A 17,742-nucleotide genomic window follows, 5' to 3' on the forward strand; every position below is an offset into this window, starting at 1 on the left:
TTTTTGTTTCAGCTGACCCTCCCTCCTTCTTCTTCTCCTCCCCACAGACACAGATGACATCCGAAGGCTTGATCCGGAGGCCAACACAGAGAGGAGAAGAGAAGAAGAAGAGGGGCTCCCGAGTGGCGCAGCGTTCTAAGGCACTGCATCTCAGTGCTAGAGATGTCACTACACCAGCATGGTGTGTGCAACGCCAGGGTTGTGGGTTCGATTCCCACGGGGGGCCAGTACAAGAAATGAAATGTATGAAATGTATGCATTCACTACTGTAAGTCGCTCTGGATAAGAGCGTCTGCTAAATGACTAAAATGTAAATGTACAGACCCTGGTTCGATTCCAGGCTGTATCACAACCGGCCGTGATTGGGAGTCCCATAGGGTGGCGCACAATTGGCCTAGTGTCGTTAGGGTTTGGCCGGTGTACGCCGTCATTGTAAATAAGAATTTTTTTCTTACCTGACTTGCCTGGTTAAATAAAATACAAATAAATAAAAAGAGGAGAGAAACCCCCTACTCAGCTCTGTACGCTCCAGAGAGAGGTCCCAACCCAAACTAGCTACCCGCTCTTGTGCAGCTGAGTTTCCACCTAATTTTGTGGCCAGTAAGCACATACCCTCGAGAGCCAGGTCTGCCTATGGTGGCCTCTCTCAATAGCAAGGCTATGCAAGTCAAAGCTTTCCTTAATTTTGGGTCATTCACAGTGGTCAGGTATTCTGCTACTGTGTACTCTCTGTTTAGGGCCAGATAACATTCCAGTTTGCTCTGTTAATTGGTTGATGATTCTTTCCAGTGTGTCGAATTGTTTTCTCATAATTTGGTTGGATCTAATTGTGTTGCTGTCGTGGGGCTCTGTTGGTGTTTGTGAACAGAGCCCCAGAACCAGCTGGCTGAGGGGACTCTTCTCTAGGTTCATCTCTCTGTAGGTGAGGTCTTTGTGTTGGAATCTGTGGACCCCAGACTTCACAACCATAGAGAACATTGGGTTCTATAACTGATTTAAGTATTTTTAGCCAGATCCTGGTTGGGATGTCAAGTTTTATGTTCCTTTTGATGGCATAGAAAGCCCTTCGTGCATTGTCTCCTTGATTGTTGTAACTTCTGGAAATAACCTGTGGTGTTGATGTTTAGGCCGAGATAGGTATAGTTCTTCTGTGCTCTAGGGCAACAGTGTCTAGATATAATTTGTATTTGTTGTCCTGGCAACTGGACAACCATTATTTTTGTCTGACAATCTGTTCAGAAGATATAGGTGCTGCTGTAGGCCCTCCTTGTTGAGGACAGAAGCACCAGATCATCTGTAAAAATGTGACTTCAGAGTCCAGTAGGGTGCCTCAGACTGTTCTAGTGCCCTCACCAATTCATTGATATATACAGTGCCTATAGAAAAGTCTTACCCCCCGTTCAAAATGTTAAAATAGCCTGATATTAAAATGCATTAAAATAGTTTTTCCCCCATTGATCTAAATGTCCTACCCCACAACTTCGAAGTGAAAAAAAATATACAGGCTTTTATGGACAAGACTGGTCAAAGTGTGCATGAGACAACGATATCCCAAACACTCCACAAATATGCCATGTATTGTAGAGTGGCCAGAAGCAAGCCATTACTCAACAAAGCCCACCTTGAATCCTGTTCGAAGTGCGCAAAAAAAACTCTGGAAATTCTGTAGCCATGTGGCAAAACGTTTTATGGTCTGACTAAACTAAAATGTAACTTTTTGGCCTAAGTGCTAAGCATTACGTTTGGTGCAAACCCAACACGGCTCATCACCCAAAGAACACATCCCTACTGTGAAGCATAGTGGTGGCAGCATCATGTTATGGGGATGTTTCTCATCGTCAGGGAATGGGGCACTTATCAGGATAGAAGAGAAGATCAATGGAGAAATGTATATAAAAGTCCTTGAAGCAAACCTACTGCCCTCTGCAAGAAAGCTGAAACTGGAAAAGAAGTTCACCTTTCAGCATGACAACGACCTGAAGCACACAGCCAAAGCTACAGTGGAGTGGCTAAGGAATAAAAAGGTAAATGTCCTTGAGTGGCCCAGTCAGAGCTCTGACCTAAATCCAATCGAAAATGTGTGGCACAATTTGAAGATTGCTGTCCAAGGAACTTGAAAGTACAGTTTTGTAAAGAAGAATGGTCAAATATTGCCTAATCTAGGTGCGCAAAGTTGGTAGAGAGCTATCCCAACAGCAATCACAGCTGTAATTGCTGCCAAAGGTGCTTCCACCAAGTATTAACTCAGGTGGGTGGAGACTTATCCCATTGTGATGTTTCAGTTTTGTATTTTTAATACAGTATTTCACCCCCCCCCCCCCATGACAAAAAAAAGGAGAAAAAAATTCACAGGGGAGTATACTTTCTATAGGTACTGTATGTTCTCTGCTGCCAATGACTGGAACGAACTGCAAAAATTACTGAAGCTGGAGACTCATATCTCCCTCACTAACTTCAAGCACCAGCTGTCAGAGCAGCTCACATATCACTGCACCTGTACATAGCCCATCTGTAAACAGCCCATCCAACTACCTCATCCCCATACTGTATTTATTATCTTGCTCCTTTGCACCCCAGTATCTCTACTTGCACATTCATCTTCTGCACATCTACCATTCCAGTGTTTAATTGCTATATTGTAATTACTTCGCCACCATGGCCTATTTATTGCCTTACCTCCCTTATCTTACCTCAATTGCACTCACTGTATATAGACTTTTCTTTTTCTACTGTATTATTGACTGTATGTTTGTTTATTCCATGTGTAGCTGTGTGTTGTTGTATGTGTTGACCTGCTGTGCTTTATCTTGGCCAGGTCGCAGTTGTAAATGAGAACTTGTTCTCAACTAGCCTACCTGGTTAAATAAAGGTGAAATAAAAATAATAAATAAAAAAAATGTTGAAGAGCGTGGGGCTCAAACTGCATCCCTGTCTCACCCCACGGCGCCAATTTTAACAGCACACGTATCTCTATCTCGGTATCTTTTTCTATTTCTCTTTCTGAAAGAAACATATTGTATCTCTTTCTGAAAGAAGATCTACTTTGTATCTGTTCCTCTCTTTGAAATAAATACTATATTGTAATCTTTTCCTATTTTTGAATGGAATTTCTCTCTTTCTGAATGACACAGTCACTGTCCTTATCTACACCTCAGTGGATCTGGAACAATGCTTGTATAGAATCTAGGAGGGATGTCAGTGCATTTGGGATAATCATAGAAATTGAAGGAATAGAATGGGCTTGGAACCTTTAACCCTGGCAATTTCACTGGTAAACTCATGGGTACACTCGCAGTAGCTGCCTGGTATTATGATGCAACAATTTCCATGGTAATGTAGAATGTTCATCCAAATTATGTTAATTGATGTGGCTCATGCAATGGAAAGTATTTCCGTGTAGTCAGTTGAGGTGATTCAACAAATCACCGTACAGATTGATGGGTACACTTGCTTTTACTTCCTGCTTTGCTCCTATGGGTACACTCAATGGCAGCCAGTCCACCCATTATGCCACCATTGACTTGAATGGGGATGCCCGTTCTATTCATTAAATTTCTATGTGAACAATGCTTGTATAGAAACAAGGAGGGATTCCAGTGTATTTAGAATGATGCTTGTATAGAAACAAGGAGGGATTCCAGTGTATTTAGGACAATGCTTGTATAGAAACAAGGAGGGATTCCAGTGTATTTAGAATGATGCTTGTATAGAAACAAGGAGGGATTCCAGTGTATTTAGAATGATGCTTGTATAGAAACAAGGAGGGATTTCAGTGTATTTAGAATGATGCTTGTATAGAAACAAGGAGGGATTCCAGTGTATTTAGAATGATGCTTGTATAGAAACAAGGAGGGATTTCAGTGTATTTAGAATGATGCTTGTATAGAAACAAGGAGGGATTCCAGTGTATTTAGGACAATGCTTGTATATAAACGAGGAGGGATTCCAGTGCTGTGCTTACATCATGCATTCCTGCTCATCCTCGGTTTGGAAATGGTACGTCCGATTATCTGGAGAGAGGAAAGATAGGTGTGAATTTAGAGGGACAGGAGAAGAGAGAGAGAGGAGGATGACAGAGAGAGTGCAGTAGGCTACATTCCAAGGTGTGAATTTAGAGGGACAGGAGAAGAGAGAGAGAGGAGGATGACAGAGAGAGTGCAGTAGGCTACATTCCAAGGGATACATACAAGGTGAAAACCTGATCCACAGACACAGAGAGAGGATCGGTTGGGGAGACTCGCCTCTCTGCACCTTCTTTCCATTACACACACAGGCTCAGACACACACACAACCACACACAGGCTCAGACACACACACACACACACACACAGGCTCAGACAAACACACACACAGGCTCAGACACACACACACACACAGGCTCAGACACACACACACACACACAGGCTCAGACACACACACACGCTCAGACACACACACACGCTCAGACACACACACACACACACACACACACACACACACACACACACACACACACACACACACACACACACACACACACACACACACACACACACCATAGTTATGTGGAGAGAGGTCAGGGAGGGGTGAACCTACGTGTGACCAGGTCAAAGGTCCTCCTCTCATCGGGGTTGGGGCGCACCTGACAGGTCAGGAGGTTGAGCTTCGCCGGTGGTCGGTTGATCTGTGGAACCAACGACACTGGGGTCAATTTCCACCCTAGGGCTGACCCAAACTTTACTATGCTTGCTCAGATGCAAGCTTTTCACATCGTTTTTTTCCAGAATGGTCCCAACAACAATGGAATACAGTGCGTTCAGAAAGTGTTCAGACCCCTTCACTTTTTCCACATTTTGTTACGTTACAGCCTTATTCTAAAATTGATTAAATATATTTTTTCCCTCATCAATCTACACACAATATTCCATAATTACAAAGCAAAAACAGGTTCAGAAATGTTGATGTATATGCAAATGTATAAAATAATATAAAAACTTAAATATCACATTTACATAAGTATTCAGACACTTTACTGATTACTTTGTTAAAGCACAGCCTCAAGTCTTCTTGGGTATGACACAACAAGCTTGGCACACCTATATTTGGGGAGTTTCTCCCATTCTTCTCTGCTGATCCTCTCAAGCTCCGTCAGGTTGGAGCTATTCTCAGGTCTCTTTTCAGGTCTCTCCAGAGATGTTAGATCGGGGTCATATCCGGGCTCTGGCTGGACCACTCAAGGACATTCAGAGACTTGTCCCAAAGCCACTCCTGCGTTGTCTTCTCTGTGTGATTAGGGTCATTGTCCTGTTGGAAGGTGAACCTGGAGCAGGATTTCATCAAGGATCTCTCTGTACTTTGCTCCGTTCATCTTTCCCTCAATCCTGACTAGTCTCCCAGTTCCTGCCGCTGAAAAACATACCCACAGCATGATGCTGCCACCACCATGCTTCAATGTAGGGATGGTATTGGCCAGGTGATTAGCAGTGCCTGGTTTCCTCCAGAAATTCAGGCCAAATTCAGTCCAAAGAGTTCAATCTTGGTTTCATCAGACCAGAGAATTTTGTTTCTCATGGTCTGAGCGACCTTTAGGTGCCTTTTGGCAAACTCCAAGTGGGCTGACATGTGCCTTTTACTGAGGAGTGGCTTCCGTCTGGCCACTCTCCCATAAAGGCTGGATTGGTTGAGTGCTGCAGAGATGGTTGTCCTTCTGGAAGTTTCTCCCATCTCCACAGAGGTACTCTGGAGCTATTACACAAACAGTCAAACAGGCAACAGAAGCAGGATCTGTCTTATTTCTGTAGATATACAGTACCAGTCAAAAGTTTGGACACACCTAATCATTCAAGTGTTTTTCTTTATTTTTACTATTTTCTACATTGTAGAAAAATAGTGAAGACATCAAAACTATGAAATAACACGTATGGAATCATGTAGTAACCAAAAAAGTGTTAAACAAATCAAAATATATTTTATATTTGAGATTCTTCTAAGTAGCCACCCTTTGCCTTGATGACAGCTTTGCACACTCTTGACATTCTCTCAACCAGCTTCACCTGGAATGCTTTTCCAACAGTCTTGAAGGAGTTCCCACATATGCACATATTATAACCATATACAATTTTAGTAGCACATGTCTTAGAGTGATGGACTGTTCCATCCCCACGGATCAGTCCACTCAGTGGATCAGTCCACTCAGACAGGCACCAATCAGTCTTGTACACCATTCATTTATTTTTTTCATATTTTTTGCTACTGCTCGACTAAAGAAATCTCAGTTGACTAACAGCCTATCGACCAAACAATCGACCCGTCAACTAAATGGGGTCAGCCCTGTTGGCGACTGATTTAAAGTTACAGGTAGTCAGGTATACACTAGTTTGAGGATTACTTTTGGCACTGAGCTTTACTGTATGGTTTATATACTGTATTGGGTACAGGATATGAGAGGTGAATGAGATGTCAACTAAGAGTCTCACCGTGCTGTGGGAGATGGTCAGACAGCCGTACTTGACACCACACTTCCTCTTCTGCCACACCTTCCTAATCCTGGAGGGAGGGATGGATGGATGGATGGAGGGAGGGAGGAGACAGAGCGCGCGAGAGAGCGGAAGAGACTCAGACCACATTCTAAGTCAGGTATAACTTACTGTATATCTACAGTACTATCAAGCTTACTCATCATATCTAGGAATACAAGTTCGTTTCCCCAACTTACTCACATCCCCCCTATGTTATCACACTGTAATCTAACGCTCTGAGAACGAGGAGAGAACAGGGGAGAGAGGGGCTGGAATGGAGACATAGGCCTGTTTTAGACTTCCAGGCTACCCCTCTCTTTCTCTCTTCTTTCTCCTCTCTCTTTACTCTCTTTCCCTTTCTCTCTCTCCTATCCCTCTCCCTTTTCTTTCTCTCTCTCCTCTCTTTCTCTCTGCATATCATGGGTTAGCTGGAGTAGCTGGATCCACTCATCCAGCCAGGCCTCTTCGCCAGGATCCAAACCTCAGAATAATGAAGACCAGCTGGGGCTGACATAGCACTGTGCCCCCACCCCTCCCTCCCAGCCTCTCCATAATGTCACGCTCCACTCTGCTACAGACCCTAACCCTGCTGAGGCCTAACCTTAACCCTGCTGAGGCCTAACCTTAACCCTGCTGAGGCCTAACCTTAACCCTGCTGAGGCCTAACCCTAACCCTGCTGAGGCCTAACCCTAACCCTGCTGAGGCCTAACCCTAACCCTGCTGAGGCCTAACCCTAACCCTGCTGAGGCCTAACCTTAACCCTGCTGAGGCCTAACCCTAACCCTGCTGAGGCCTAACCTTAACCCTGCTGAGGCCTAACCTTAACCCTGCTGAGGCCTAACCCTAACCCTGCTGAGGCCTAACCTTAACCCTGCTGAGGCCTAACCCTAACCCTGCTGAGGCCTAACCCTAACCCTGCTGAGGCCTAACCCTAACCCTGCTGAGGCCTAACCCTAACCCTGCTGAGGCCTAACCTTAACCCTGCTGAGGCCTAACCCTAACCCTGCTGAGGCCTAACCTTAACCCTGCTGAGGCCTAACCTTAACCCTGCTGAGGCCTAACCTTAACCCTGCTGAGGCCTAACCCTAACCCTGCTCAGGCCTAACCTTAACCCCAACCCTGCTCGGGCCTAACCTTAACCCTAACCCTGCTCGGGCCTAACCTTAACCCTAACCCTGCTCAGGCCTAACCTTAACCCTAACCCTGCTCGGGCCTAACCTTAACCCTAACCCTGCTCGGGCCTAACCTTAACCCTAACCCTGCTCGGGCCTAACCTTAACCCTAACCCTGCTCGGGCCTAACCTTAACCCTAACCCTGCTCAGGCCTAACCTTAACCCTAACCCTGCTCAGGCCTAACCTTAACCCTAACCCTGCTCAGGCCTAACCTTAACCCTAACCCTGCTCGGGCCTAACCTTAACCCTAACCCTGCTCAGGCCTAACCTTAACCCTAACCCTGCTCAGGCCTAACCTTAACCCTAACCCTGCTCAGGCCTAACCTTAACCCTAACCCTGCTCGGGCCTAACCTTAACCCTAACCCTGCTCGGGCCTAACCTTAACCCTAACACTACTCAGGCCTGCTCCCATGTTAGCCCCATAGATATCTTAATATCATATACCATATGTATACATCACTGGATCATTGCCTGAAGAATCTATAGGTCAGGAACCCTGAACTTGAGCCATATAAAGTGGATAATATGATAGCCATAAAACAGGGTTGTGACTAGATGGAGTACAGCTACAGACAAGATTTACCACTGAACTTGATTTTGGAAGTTTTAAAGCCAGACGATGAGACGGCGAGGGCACTTTCATTGCTAAGGCGATAGCTAGCTAGTCTCTAGCGGTAGGACTGGAACTGGTTGTCAGTAGGGAGAGAGTTTTAATTTGAACATACCATATTTAGGCAGCATTGGCATTTAGCAGGACAAATTGGCTTGGTTCTATTGTATCTGTTCACTGGCGATTCATTTTGATGTTTATTTCCCACCTCCACCAGAATTTGGCATGCGCAAGCGATTACATGATAGGATAAATATGATTAAATACATTGTGCACTACCGTTTGTTTATCTAGATATCGATTTAGCTAGCTAGAATTGTGAAGAAGTGTCTATGGATACAAGCAACAGTACACAGATATTTAAATCAGAAATAAACAAAATCGCCAGTGAAACTATTGATTTTTACTTAGAGAACTCTGAGATATCTGACTCCGACTCATCATCAAGTCCAAACTTCCGTGGTAGTTCAATGGTTAATCTCGTCCGTACCTGTACTAGTCACAACCATAAAACAGCCTGTGGAATCCTAGCCTAGTTCCGGGTCGGTTTGTGCCATCTTGCCAAATCCAATGTGTGCTAGCTTATCATATAGCGCTGCCTCCCTTAAACATGCCTCTGACTGGGCTTGAACCACAGTCCTCTGCCTCACCAACACGTGACCGCCCGCTTGACAACAGAAAAACCAGTTCAGCTATAGAAAAGGATCCAATTCGATAGCACCATTGGCAACATTTCAAGCTGGCTGTGAAGTGAGCTCACAGCACGTTCTAATCGCCGTTACACAGGCTAACAGAATCCTCCTATTGGGGTTACATTTACGTCATTTAGCAGACGCTCTTATCCAGAGCGACTTACAAATTGGTGGATTCACCTTATGATATCCAGTGGAACAACCACTTACAATAGTACATCTATATCTTTTTTTTTTTTTGGGGGGTGTTAGAAGGATTACTTTATCCTATCCCAGGTATTCCTTAAAGAGGAATTAATGCTGGAAGTGGAGCCTTGTGTGTTTTCAGTACACGGTCAATATATTTATCAGTATTTTCCACAATCTCCAGACAGACTCACCCGTCACTCCTCTTCTGTAGGAACCCTGACTTCTCCGTACCGTACTTCTTGTTGCCTTGAGGCTGGTGGATGCTGTAGCCGTTACCAGAGTTCTTTCTGGTCAGGTATTCCTGGGACAAAACAGGAGAAAAATACTCGTTTACAATATAGATTGACTATGATTAGTTGAAAAGATACCTGTTTTCTTTTCTTTTACCACCCACCAGGGTTGTGTTCATTAGGGCAAGTAATGGAAAACATTTAAAGCATTTTCTAAAGGAAAATGAACACTTCTTATTGGACAAGCCCAGGTAGTCCCCCTCTGTTTCCGTCAGTTTCCTTCCGTTTGGTGCCTAATGAACAGTACCTCTTTCCCCTCCATCTGTAGCAGCAGTCTCAGGGAGTCTCGTAGCTGAGAGAGCTGTCTCACCTCTTCATCCTGGTCCTGACGCACCTACCGTATACACACACACAACAGATCAGCTTGCTAGCTGAATGCAATCTACTATAGCTAATATATAAACAGACACTGATTTGGCTAATAAAATGGGAGTATTTGGAGGGAGTTGCTGGTGTACGTGGCGTGCACTAGCTCTTGACAACACCAACTGTCTCTCAAAAATAATGGATTTGGGATGGATAGCTTTGCTGATATGTCCTCAATGAATGGGTGTGGACAGCTATTAAACCAAGCATTGCATAATGTTGCAAAATAAAGTGTAACAGAGCATACTAGAACAGTCTTTGGTTTCTGGGTCCCCATCTTAGCCTGGTCCCATGTCAATTTGTGCTGTCTTGCCAAATCAAACAGGATAACAACACAGAAACGTTTAGGTGAACCGTGAAAAAGTCCCAACAGGTTTCTTTTCCATAATTCTTCCTTGATCCTGAGAAACAGCGTGCCCGAGCTTGCCCTTTTTCCGACCATGTAGAACAAGAAGAACCACCAACACTCTCATTAAACTCAAGTGTCCGTTACAAACACTGTGCTAGATGCCAGAGAGAGAGAAATTGATAGTGTGAGTGAGTGAGTGAGTGAGTGAGTGAGTGAGTGAGTGAGTGAGTGAGTGAGTGAGTGAGTGAGTGAGTGAGTGAGTGAGTGAGTGAGTGAGTGAGTGAGTGAGTGAGTGAGTGAGTGAGTAACCCGACACTAGGTCAGTAAACCACTAGGTGGAAAAGGCTCAGCATAACCACCACACCATGCCATTTAAGGTGGACCAGGCTCAGCATAACCACCACACCATGTCATTTAAGGTGGACCAGGCTCAGCATAACCACCACACCATGCCATTTAAGGTGGACCAGGCTCAGCATAACCACCACACCATGCCATTTAAGGTGGACCAGGCTCAGCATAACCACCACACCATGTCATTTAAGGTGGACCAGGCTCAGCATAACCACCACACCATGTCATTTAAGGTGGACCAGGCTCAGCATAACCACCACACCATGTCATTTAAGGTGGACCAGGCTCAGCATAACCACCACACCATGCCATTTAAGGTGGACCAGGCTCAGCATAACCACCACACCATGTCATTTAAGGTGGACCAGGCTCAGCATAACCACCACACCATGTCATTTAAGGTGGACCAGGCTCAGCATAACCACCACACCATGTCATTTAAGGTGGACCAGGCTCAGTATAACCACCACACCATGCCATTTAAGGTGGACCAGGCTCAATTTAACCACCATACCATGCCATTAAATACTTCCACACCACTGTCATGTAACCTTGACAACCATAACCAGTACCGAGGGATAGCCTCCTGGTTTGGCAGTTGGGGGATATGGGAAGGAAAATGTAAGCTTTGACTGGTTTGGAAAACCTGTCTAGGTGATTATAGCGTAAGGGCCCGTACTTCCAGTGAAATTGGGGAATAATTTCACTTTCGGGAATGAAGGAGCAGTTATAGGAATTGCATCAAATAGTGGACAGACCGTGGGTTGGGAAAGTCTGGGAGGAGAGATGAGGTTGAGGTTTAGGAGGTTTGTCTGCTGCGATGCATAATCTGTTAGTGTCCGTACAGGACTTCAGTAGGATCTGATGACTAAGGGCCAGTTGTAGTTGGTAGTGTGTGTGTGTGTGTGTGTGTGTGTGTGTGTGTGTGTGTGTGTGTGTGTGTGTGTGTGTGTGTGTGTGTGTCAGACAGACAGGTAGGTAGACAGACAAAACAAAACAAATCGGTTGTTACTACCATGTGCACCGATGTAGCCAGCTTCTCCACAAAGGGACTAAGGTTCTCGGCAGCTTTCAAGCCATCCTGGAAAAAACTGAGATGATACAACAACACTGAGTCATTGGTGGATGTCGGCCATAACACTCAGGTACACAAGCCCAAACACACACACACACACACACACACACACACACACACACACACACACACACACACACACACACACACACACACACACACACACACACACACACACACACACACACACACACACACACACACACCGCAAACACACGTAGAACACAACAAAATTGTTAAGTAGCGTTGCAATACCTAGTAAAAGGAAGCCAAAACCAAACAGCCACAACATTTGACACCAGAAACCACAGTAACATTCCTGAGGTAAGATCTTGGTGCTGTTACTATGAGTAGTAGCAGGGAGATATGAAAGCCATACGCTTTCCATAAGGCAAAATGAGTACAGCGAGTACTCTTACGATTCACACTATAGGACCAACCAGAACCGTACTGTCTTGGATATTACATTTTCTTAAAATGTTTTCTTTTAGACTATAACCAGGCCACTGATGTACAGCTCGGCTTGGCTCAGTAGCGTGAAAAAGGGGCATTAAAGCATAGAAGGAGAACTTACTTGAGCTGGGCCTGGAAGTACTTGATGAGACTCTGGAGCAGGTCTGGACCCTGACGTACCCTCAGCTCCTGGATCTTCAGTAGATACTGGACAAACCAGAGGACGTAGTACTGGATTAGTAACCATGGTTACAGAGCTGGTTTCAGGTTCAGAAACAGTTACACTGGTTATAAACCGTTGGGTATCATTTTACTGATTCAACCAGTCCACTCATTGGTAGGAGAAATGTACTGTCTGTTCAGGAAAAACTCCTGGTCTTAGTTGTAGCCTGTAACTTGGTCCCAGAGTTTTTCCTGGGCAGGACACATGGGCAGGAAAAATGCTGGACTTTCATATGAACAAGTCTCTTCTGCCACAGACAATATGCTTCTCAGGACATAGCCTAAACATGACATAGCATAGAACAGTTTCAGGGTGTGTTTTTTCCCCTGATCCATTTTTGAACTGTTTGAACTGTTTTAAACGTTGCTTTAAAAGGAAAATGCCTTTGTGCGAGCCAGCTGTAGGAGCTCTCTGCTGCTTTTGGAAGGAATGACTGCAGTCTGCTGTGTCTCTGCTCCATAAAGCCTTGTTTAAAGCTGTCTGCGGCAGTGCTGGGTCATGTTTATTATGCACCAAATGGGGAAAAATGGACTGAAACAGCCCACTGGGCAAAAACTGGTAGAATCAACGTTGTTTCCACATCATTTCAACCAAAACAAAATCAGTGTGATGATGTTGAATCAACATTGAAAACAGATTGGACTTGCAAAAAGTAATCAACGTAAAGACATTTTGTATGTTTTTTACTCAACTTTTAAGCTAAATCCAATGACATGGTGAATTTTTGTTGTTGATTTCACATTGAATTCACATGAGTTGACAACTCAACCAAAATGTAAATCAAAACTAGACATTGAACAAACGTTCGTGCCCAGTGTAAGGGATGTACAACCTCGACTTATCCAAAAACCTATTTTCGTTTTCAGTTGCATGTTTTCAAATGTTTTCAGTTGTGTGCCATAATGAACATGACCCAGACAAGGGCCTTGGAGAATGGGGGGAATTCTCTTCCTCTACTCCTCCACCCATTTCAGCAGCTGGCCTCACAGAGAGAGTCCAACTAAAGAGTAAATTCCCCTACGCTCGTAAAGTGTAACTGTGGACTTGAACTTTAACTGAGCTTAGCATTGGTTTCAGTGCCATTTCCAATCTGTGCTGCACATTTTACATTTCACAGTCTAGTCTGGGTCTGGCTTCCTCCCCCACCTTGACACGATCTGTGCCGTTCAGGGGAGAAATTGTCCATATGCACAGATCTAGGATCAGATTCCCATTCCCCAAACATACCCGTAAGTATTACTGGTATTAGTGGAATAAGTGGCATTAGCGCCGTCTGCGGTAGTAGTAGTGGTGTTAGTGGTAGTAGTAGTGGTGTTAGCGGCATTAGTGGTGTTAGCAGTGTTAGTGGTAGTTGTGTTAGTGTAACCGATGTGAAATGGCTAGTTAGTTAGCGGTGGTGCGCGCTAATAGCGTTTCAAATGGGTGACGTCACTCGCTCTGAGACCTGAAGTAGTTGTTCCCTTTTCTCTGCAAGGGCCGAGGCTTTTGTGGCGTGATGGGTAACGATGCTTCGTGGATGTCAGTTGTTGATGTGTGCAGAGGGTCCCTGGTTCAAGCCCAGGTTGGGGCGAGGAGAGGGACAGAAGCTATACTGTTACATTAGCGGCGCTAGCGGTATTAGCAGTGTTAGTGGTAGAAGTGGTGTTAGCGGTAGAAGTGGTGTTAGCAGCGTTAGCAGTGTTAGTTGCAGTAGTGGTGTTAGCAGTGTTAGCCTTTGGCTCGGGAGAGGCATGACCCGCCAAGCTGTGCTTCTTAACAGTGTTAGCGGCAGTAGCGGCGTTAGCAGTAGTAGTGATGTTAGCGGCATTACCGGTAGTAGTGGTGTTAGCGGCGGTAGTAGTGGTGTTAGCGGCGGTAGTAGTGGTGTTAGCGGCATTAGCGGTAGTAGTGATGTTAGCTGCATTAGCGGTAGCAGTGGTGTTAGCGGAAGCAATGGTGTTAGCGGTAGCAGTGGTGTTAGCGGCATTAGCAGTGTTAGTGGTAGTAGTGGTGTTGTGTTAGTAGTGTTAGTAGTGGTATTAGCTGTGTTAGTAGTAGTGGTTAGGGTTAGGGTTACCAAGACTTTAGATCAGTGTCTATGGGCAACTTTATCCTACTACGTGTGTGTCCATCCTAGCTCTGTGTCCTCACCTCACACATCTGCAGCTGGAAGGTCCTCCTCTCTCGCTCCATGTCCTCCGTCATGTCGTATCCCTCCATCCTGATCAGGCCCGGCTGACGGCTCTTCTCCCTCCTCTCCTTCTCCAGCTTCCCACTGAGATAGAGAGAGAAAGGTAGAGAGAGAGAGAGAGAGAGAGAGAGAGAGAGAGAGAGGTAGAGAGAGAGAGGTAGAGAGAGAGAGGTAGAGAGAGAAAGAGAGAGAGAGGGGTAGAGAGACAGGTACAGAGAGAGAGAGAGACAGAGAGAGGTAGAGAGACAGAGAGAGAGACAGAGAGAGACAGGGAGAGAGAGAGGAGAGAGAGGTAGAGGACTTTAGACTGTAAAGCATCTTTATTGATACCGTTCAATGAAAGAAAAGAGCATTGTTCAATGGAGACAAACTAAACGTCAACATTTGTGGACACAGATGCTGAAGAGTGAAAGGACAGTGCATTAGATATCTGTAGAATTGTCTTGGGATGAGGTGTGAGTGTGTGCATGTCTGTGTGTAAATGATAGACAGAGATACGGGTGGATTTACAGGTATTTACTGTCCTAATCTTGGCCCTTTTAAACATCCTATTCCTGTAACACACTCCCTCCTTCCAACTATTTCACCTGAGGAAGCAGGAGAAAGGATAAGGTAGAGTGGAAGTGAAACCCCATTCTTATATTACATTGACTTAAAACCAGAACATGACTGGATGGGTGTACAGTAACACTCTCTTTTCATCTTTCTGAGAGGCACCACAAACCATATGGAAGACTACTTCCCTCATAATCACTTTGGTAGAATAATATCAACTCACACTTTGATGTCATAGTCCTTCCAGCTCTTCTCCAACTGTTTCTTCAACTCCTAAAGAAGAGAAGACGGAAGAACAATAGATCAGTTCAGTTGGGCTGCGCTCCGAACAAGTCAAATAAACACTGGGTCTTTATTATCTGAAGTGTGGACAGTCACAGGACACTGCACAGTCACAGCACACTGCACAGGGGCCCCAAACTTAGATTACATTTGACTGTGAATAGTAAGCTCTGGCCCCTTCATACACCTTATATGACACTTCAACAATGGGGTTTACTGTACAATAACAAAACCTATTGCTGGTGAATGACCTCTCATTAAGTAGGATAAGGAAGCCTGGCCTGGTAAAACTCCAGGCCCTAGTACCTGTAGCCTTTGGCTCGGGAGAGGCATGACCCGCCAAGCTGCGCTTCTTAACACCCGCTCGCTTAACCCGGAAGCCAGCTGCACCAATGTGTCGGAGGAAACACCGTTCAACTGACGACCGTAGTCAGCCTGCAGGTGCCTGGCCCGCCACAAGGAGTCGCTAGAGCGCGATGAGCCAAGTAAAGCTCCCCTGGCCAAACCCTTCCCTAACCCGGACGACACTGGGCCAATTGTGCGCCGCCCTATGGAACTCCCTGTCACAGCCAGTTGTGACACAGCCTGGAATCAAACCCCAGGCTGTAGTGGCGCCGCAACACTGCGATGCAGTGCCTTAGACTGCTGTGCCCCTCGGGAGGCCCTAGATGTATCTCTTACTGTCTAGATGACTTTACAGACACAGTAGAGGAGACAGAAGTGTTCCACTATGTAGTGTACACTACAGTAGGGTTACTCACCAGTCTGCTGTCTCTAAGCTCACTCTTCAAGACATTCTCCAAGGGAAAGGAGATTATATTGTTCAGATTCTGGACCTGGAAGACAGGAAGGGAGAGAGGGAGAGAGGGAGAAAGAGGAAGAGGGAGAGAGGGAGGGAGGGAGGGAGGCAATGAGTCACATAGCTACACACAGACACACACGTTCCGATTTAAAATGATGAAACAACAAAAACCTGTATTGGTTCCTAGGGATCCTATAATGTTGTTCCAGTTTCCCAGTGAGTCACATTCCATGGGATGGCTATGATTGACTTGGGATTCAATCCATACGTCCCAGTGCACCACAATTTGTATGACTTTATTTGTGGGCTCAGAATGTGTGCATTACCAAATCAAAATGCGATTCAGATGGAATGACTGTATTCTAGTTACTCATGCTGAGATACATCCTGTTATGCAGTCAGTTGGACTACAGATGTACGGTGCCCATTTTAGGACATCCACAAGACATGTTCATTAAAATGAAAGCTTGGTGCAGTAAAGTCAGTCTTGTCCTCCTCCACCTCAGATCTTACAGGGCTAATAGATCATATAAACCCTACCACCCAGTGAAAAAGGACATGTCCTTAAATATACACCATACACATGAAAGCTTGGTGCAGTTAAGTCCTCCTCCAGTTCTGCTCTTACAAGGCTAGTGCATCATATAAACCCTACCACCCAAGATCATGGCACCCTGCCATCCCCTCCCTCTCTCTTATCTCAAGGCAGGGAGGGGAACTACTGAATGATTAGCTCCACGTGTTGGGTAGTGTCTATGTAGGTTTATTCTCATTCATATACAGTACGTCAACATGTTGGGGTTTTAGGCTGGGCTTCTGTATAGCACTTTGTAACATCGGCTGATGTAAAAAGTGCTTTATAAATACATTTGACTGATTGATGTCTGCCATTTTCCTCTGTTTTGGATAACAGCATGTCACATGGGGAAAATCTACATTGGTTTAAGCCTGTTCCTTCAATTCAATTCAGAATACTTCATTTATCCCACAAGGGGAAATTATGTAGACAGGCGTGAATATGTGACTCGTTTCAGGAAACTAGGCGTATGTCGCACGTCACTACCTCACAGGAGAGCCATTTGAACTGAAACGTTAATTTACCAAAATGTGTTTTTTGGCAGAAATGCCTTCTGGAACATGTGAACTTTTATGTGCCTTAAAAACAAACTTGTATTCCATCCATAAATACAAATAAAATTGTTAAATTACGAGCATAGTTGGTTTAACCATGGAAAAAGACAGGAACCTTCCCGCTAGCCATGATTGGCTAAGATAAAGATGGGCTGGACATGCCGGGTCATGAGTTTAGATTGGTCTGCCATGTAGCATGCGTCTGTCTATAACGTTAGTTGTTCAGTATGTGTTGACAGTCCTTTCTACCGCATCGTTTGTGAAAGATATAACTTTAGCCACCGAGAACTACAAAAGTTTTGATGCTTTTCTCAACAACGTTGATGCCCTGAATTTAGCAGGCGCTATTGACAGATCAGTTGGAAAAAGTGATGGGCTACTTTCTGCACATGCCACGGTCAGTGTGAACCGGAGTGACTTGACACAACACTGGCCAAACAAGATGTAGCTACAAACAAAACAGAGTTAAACGGTTCCAGTCAGCCGTGAAATATTCACGGGTAACAGTCAAGCTACATTTTTAGAAAT

General features: G+C 45.0%; 1 protein-coding gene across 2 annotated transcripts in view; it reads right to left on the reverse strand.

Annotated features, from left to right (window-relative positions):
• LOC106612547 (arf-GAP with SH3 domain, ANK repeat and PH domain-containing protein 3) overlaps positions 1–17,742 on the reverse strand; it is a 58,931-nt gene that overhangs the window by 21,946 nt on the left and 19,243 nt on the right. For both annotated transcript variants that reach the window (XM_045714254.1, XM_045714253.1), the window contains exons 4-13: positions 16,043–16,117; positions 15,223–15,272; positions 14,405–14,528; positions 12,173–12,258; positions 11,539–11,614; positions 9,702–9,788; positions 9,356–9,465; positions 6,456–6,525; positions 4,576–4,663; positions 3,962–4,010 (exon numbers count right to left, since the gene is read on the reverse strand). In XM_045714254.1, coding sequence (XP_045570210.1) covers positions 3,962–4,010; positions 4,576–4,663; positions 6,456–6,525; positions 9,356–9,465; positions 9,702–9,788; positions 11,539–11,614; positions 12,173–12,258; positions 14,405–14,528; positions 15,223–15,272; positions 16,043–16,117 — 815 coding nt within the window. The remainder of the gene's footprint in view (positions 1–3,961; positions 4,011–4,575; positions 4,664–6,455; positions 6,526–9,355; positions 9,466–9,701; positions 9,789–11,538; positions 11,615–12,172; positions 12,259–14,404; positions 14,529–15,222; positions 15,273–16,042; positions 16,118–17,742) is intronic.

Source organism: Salmo salar, chromosome ssa01 (assembly GCF_905237065.1).
Source record: "Salmo salar chromosome ssa01, Ssal_v3.1, whole genome shotgun sequence".
Classification (NCBI taxonomy): Eukaryota; Metazoa; Chordata; class Actinopteri; order Salmoniformes; family Salmonidae; genus Salmo; species Salmo salar.